This window comes from Rhagoletis pomonella, unplaced genomic scaffold (genome assembly GCF_013731165.1).
Source record: "Rhagoletis pomonella isolate Grant_MI unplaced genomic scaffold, Rhpom_1.0 Rhpom_scaffold_00013, whole genome shotgun sequence".
Lineage (NCBI taxonomy): Eukaryota > Metazoa > Arthropoda > Insecta > Diptera > Tephritidae > Rhagoletis > Rhagoletis pomonella.
This window is the reverse complement of record NW_023458567.1, coordinates 2,039,527-2,045,016: the sequence shown is the minus strand read 5'-3', so window position 1 is coordinate 2,045,016 and position 5,490 is coordinate 2,039,527. Positions and strand designations below refer to the sequence as shown.

The 5,490-nt window shown below is 40.9% G+C and overlaps 1 protein-coding gene across 1 annotated transcript; it reads left to right on the top strand.

Annotated features, from left to right (window-relative positions):
• The first annotated feature begins 10 nt into the window (after positions 1-10).
• On the top strand, positions 11-919 carry LOC118748267 (glucose dehydrogenase [FAD, quinone]-like). Its single transcript, XM_036482642.1, has one exon. The coding sequence runs from the start codon at positions 11-13 to the stop codon at positions 917-919; it is 909 nt and encodes a 302-aa protein (XP_036338535.1).
• The last annotated feature ends 4,571 nt before the right edge of the window (positions 920-5,490 follow it).

Sequence of the window (5,490 nt, the reverse complement as noted above, 5' to 3'; positions counted from 1 at the left end):
CAAGTTGCTGATGTTATCGGGCGTGGGACCGCGCAAGCATCTTGAAAGGCTGGACATACCAGTGATACACGACCTGCCAGTTGGTTCAAATCTGGGCAATCACATATCCCTAAGGGTTCAGTTTAAATTGGAAAACACATCTTTCGACGCGTTTGAGCAGAAGAGGCACATCGATTTATTATACCGATTCCTGACTCGCAACAACAGTCAATTGGGTAACGGATCCAATAGTATCACCACCTTCATAAACACCAAAGGTGATAGCGATTTACCAGATGTACAATATCACTACGCACTACACCAACAAGGCGATGCTGAGTCCATTAGAGTAAATTTTGCGGGACGTGGCCAGAAGTACACAGCGCGCTTAATTCGGCAAATAAGGAAGTCACATTTGATCTCCTTTTTATTGTTGTCGACCAAGCCTCGCTCCGTAGGCAAAATACGTCTGCGCAGTTCCGATTACCTTGATCATCCACACATCTTTTCGAATTATCTTAGTGATCCCGAAGACATGGCGACTATATTGCGCGGTATACGCTTTATCGAACGCTTAGAGGGCACAAAGGCCATGCGGGAACTAAATGCAACCCTTTTGCGTATACCACTCAAGGAGTGCGATGAGTACGAGTACCGTTCGGAAGCCTACTGGCGTTGCTACGTTAAATACTTCGGAGAGGGTGGCTATCACCAGACCGGCACCGTGAAAATGGGCCCCAGTAGCGATCGGGGTGCATGTGTGGATCCACGCTTACGACTTCATGGCGTGGAGAACTTACGAGTGGCCGATGCCAGCATAATGCCCGATGTGCCACGCGGAAATACGAATGCACCGACGATTATGATTGGCGAAAGAGGGGCGGAGTTTATAAAACAGGATTGGAAAGAAGATGACCAAGGTGCGAATGAGCCAAAGTGACGTAGTTTAAATGCATTATAAGTCGAACACTTTCTTTTACAATCACTTTTTTTTTTTAACTAATCCTCCTCCGAAAATAAATGCATAAATTTCTTTTCATTGGAGTCTTTTTCTGCAATGCTGCGTCAATCTGGTCAACTGGAACCAGTCGAGGCCGCTCGAAGAAGTTAAACTGCGTTCGCGGTAGGCCAGGGTATGCCTTATGAGCAGGACCAAAAATTTGAAGCTTTTGCTTGAAAATGCTTATTTTGCTTATTCAGGGTTTCCAAGCTTAACTTTAACTACCATGCTTATTTAAATATATAAATTTAAGTGCGAGCCTTTTATGCAAACGGCCAAGAAATAAATTGCTAATAGCTCTGATCCAATACTTTTCGTGTATAATCATTTTTCCAATTGTTACCAAATCGCGATTGTTTGGACAAAAAACTTGTAAAACGTGCAAGGAGAGAGCACAATTTTGCCATTTTATTTGGAGGGGAAGTTGCAAGTTCGTGCTGAGCACTGCCGTTCACCCCGGTGGACGAGCGTCTAGCTATAATCCGCATCGAAGCCAGATTCTTAAACATCTCGCTCATCTGCGCCCATGCTCCGACAGAACAGAAGGATGAGGTATCCAAGGATCTCTTCTATGAGCGCTTGGAGCGCACGTACGAGCTCTGCCCCCGCCGCGATATCAAAGTCGTGCTTGGCGACTCCAATGCCAGGGTGGGCAAGGAAGGGATCTTTGGAACCACCGTCGGAAAATCCAGCGTCCACGACAAAATGTCCGACAACGGACTGATGCTGATCGAGTTCGCCGGGGCCCGAAACAAGGTAGTATGCAGTACTAGGTTCAAGCATAAACAGATTCATCAAGCTACGTGTCTGGCTCCGGATCGAAGAACAAGAAACCAAATCGATCATGTTGTGAGAGACAGAAGGCATGCTTCCAGTGTTTTAGATGTACGTACAATCCGAGGCCCAAACATCGACTCGGACAACTACCTTGTTGCAGCCAAGATATGCACCCACTTCCGTGCAGCAAAAATGTGCACCCAAATATGCAAGGAAAGCTTAACGTAAAAGCTGCAATCAAAACAGACAGCCAATCCATTCGCTACTCGACTCACACCCCTGCTCTCAAAGAGCACTCTTCAACAAACCGACATATTCGAGCAGTGGAACCACATTTCCCGCTCATTAAGTACTGCCGCCGAAGAAGTAGTCGGATTTCAGCGAGCGCGAAAGAACAGCTGGTACGATGAGGAGTGTCAGGAAGCTGCAGAGCAAAAAGATGCCGCCTACAGGGCCACGATGCGATCGGGCGCAGAAGAGGGAAGCGAGACGTATTTGCTATGATCAGCAGAGAGAGGCCGAAATACGTGAGTGCAAAGAGCTTGAAATGTTGGCCGACAGGAAGATTGCCCGAAAATTTTACCAGAGAGTTAGGTGACTTACGGAAGGTTTCAAGAACAGGGCGTACTCCTGTAAGAACAACAATGGCGACCTACTTACCGATGTTCAGAACGTACTTAAATTCTGGAGGAACACTTTTCCAACCTACTGAGTGGTAGCAGCACGGAAAGTTGCGGAGAAGAAGAACCCAGTCGATGATGACGGAGTCGATGTCCCCACCGCCTGAATATGACGAGGTACGAATAGCAATAACGCGGCTGAAAAGCTACAAAGCTGCTGGAGTTGACAGCCTGCTGAGTCCTCACTCGACATATGAAAACCACACTCTATAAGTCACTCATCATGCCCGTGCTGGTATATGGCGCAGATGCATGAGGCGGCTCTTGGAGTATTCGAGAGAAAGATTTTGCGGAAGATTTACGGGCCTTTACGCGTTGGCGAGGGCGAGTACCGCAGACGATGGAACGATGAGCTGTATGAGCTTTACAATGACATGGACATAGTGGGAATGAAGGCATACCCGTAAACCTGTAATACAGCCCTAGTTGATACAGTTTCCGGCAAAGTCAAGGTACGGAATCGCTGAAAGGAGAATGCTGGCAGTCATACTATCACGGGCTCAACAGTACATAAGATGCAAGGTAGTACTATGGACTACGCTGTTGTATACCAAGGAGCAACGGTATGGTATTCGTAAATTGTCAAGACTTTCTCGCTCTTATTAGAGTTAGATCACTAGAACGACTTGGGATAGGGGAATTGGACAGCTAGATACTGACTGGAAAAATCCAATGCCATAACGATGCATTGAAAGAATTAGGCAGAATGAGAAACATACAGACACAATACTTTTGATTGGAGGATTTCAAAAGACTAAAAAGTATAAAATAAAATTATAGTTTGAAAAAACTAAAAAGTGTTTTTATAGGTATTTTAACTATAATTTTATTATTTGATATCATGATACAAATATTCAAAGGTAATACCATGTTCGCACCGATAACGAAAACACTTTGAAAACGAGTTTTGGGATTGTGGGCTCAAAACTGTTCGCACCGGCTGTTAGTGTTTTCGTTGACATTTCTTTTATCCTTTGTTTACAGTTTTGCTACGAAAAAAAATCAAAATCTTTGTCTTTCCTTTTCTTATCATTAGCAACCTGTTTTCTTTTGTTCATATTTTAATTTGGCCAGCCAATTAATAATAAAACCGAATTAGCATATTAAAGATGATAAAATATGACTTCCGCTTCGATAAATAATCGAAAAAAACTAGAGCAGACACCGATTGGAATGAGTGGAACGTGAGTTTTCAAGTAGTTTTCAGAGAAACACGCACGGAAACACAAGTTTTAGGTCGATAACCAGTTATAGCAACAAAAATATGTTTTCGATGTCGGTCCGAACATGGTATAAAACCATGATTCAATTATTAAAGGTCTTGCAAGTAGCTGTTTTTCTAAAATTTGACACTCCCACCCACAGGAATAGTTTTTGGAAGCAGGAGAAAAAGGGGAAGAGTTCGATCACACTTGTTAAAATGGTAGCTAATTCCACAAAAAGGTGTGCAAAACAAAAATTATCTAATTTAAACAAGCTTATTTACATCGAATATAACGCCTGATTGTTATTAAAAATAAATATTTCTATGTATATCTATACCAAATTTTCGTACGTCAGAAGGCGCTTAACTCAAGAATGAATGGTCCACGTTGAGCTTTTTCAGTTGTATTTGTTTTGTTTGTGGTTGATGGATATGAAGGAGCTAATTGTTTGTGGAAAACTTATGGAATATTTATAAAAAAAGTCGACAAATAAAAACATTTGGAGGCTACGTTTCTTTCGCGGTTATGGCTCGATTGCTTCGAATATGGTAATTCGAGTTCTTTGATGTTGCACTTTTAGTGTGCTGGGGAGATTATGCAACCGCCAGAATATTAAACATTGGCGATTCGTACCGGTCGAACCCGGGAAGAATAAAAAGAACACACAGCTATTGAACGACTGAGGCAGGGAACGTGATCTACATCGTCAAATGAGAAGTGCTGTCTCCACGAATATCGACAAATATATTTCGGCCTTTAAGGGAATTTCGTCTCTTTCTGAAGTCTAACGATCAGAAAGAAATATCACTGTTTTTCTTTTTAGGAGTAGGGTGGGAGTGTCATTGATAGAATTAGAGCGAGAGAAACTTTTTCTTACAAAACCTTTCATTACATAATCAAGGTATAAAACCATGGTACGATAATTAAAGGCATGGTAAAATAATTACAGTTTTTGTCTTCCCAGAGAGTTTTGCTTCACATCGAAATTCGTGCTCTCTTATTTTCATTTTGACGCAATTAAATGTTGATTCTTTTACTTTTATTTGGCTTTGCTTTTTGGTTTCGCTCAATTTAATTTTTATAAATTTCCAAAACAAAAGGAAAAACCTTTGAAATGAAGTCAGCCACACAAATTTCAAATTTATTTACTAAGCAAAGGTTTTTTTCGGCTTTTGCAAATTTAATAAGTCCTCGGCAAGAAGATTTGTTAAAAAAAATATGTGTACATTTATGGTATATGGGGTAAGGAAATATCCCTTTTCCCTAGCACTAACCTTTTAGTGTGGACAACAATAATATTTTTCAAATAAGGCAGATCGGAATATGCACTCTCAGGGAAGACAATACCTGTAATTATTGTACCATGGACTGAAAGTGAAAATGTATTTGTGAGATTGAAAATTTGAAAACATTTTTGTTATGATAGTCTGTGTTTATACACGGAAACTTTTGTCGACGCGATTTTTCATATTCCCTTTTGGTGTTGCTCGCTTTATTTTGTGTGTAAATCAGCGGTTTTACCTTTAAATTTTTGCATCATGATTTGATATTTAAATGCTTCACAACTGAAAAAATTTATTTAATAAAACGTAAACATCAACAGCTGTTTAAGCTTGAACAGTTTTGCCGACTGTCAAAAAGTTCAATAACTGACTTCTTGCCGTTAAAAATGAAAATGGTCCCATACTGCCATAGTACAGTATTGTAAAAAGCTATTCTTTAAACAATGCCGATATACTTACAATTCAGTAAAAAAAATCAGCAATTGGGTCACAACTGTTGTTTAAATGCCTACACTGGCTTAAACACGAAACGATCCCGACTGTGTAAATATTTTAAACAAAACCGT

Coding starts and splice junctions, on each gene's coding strand:
- LOC118748267 (XM_036482642.1), top strand. CDS start 11: ATGTTATCGGGCGTGGGACCGCGCAAGCATCTTGAAAGGCTGGACATA.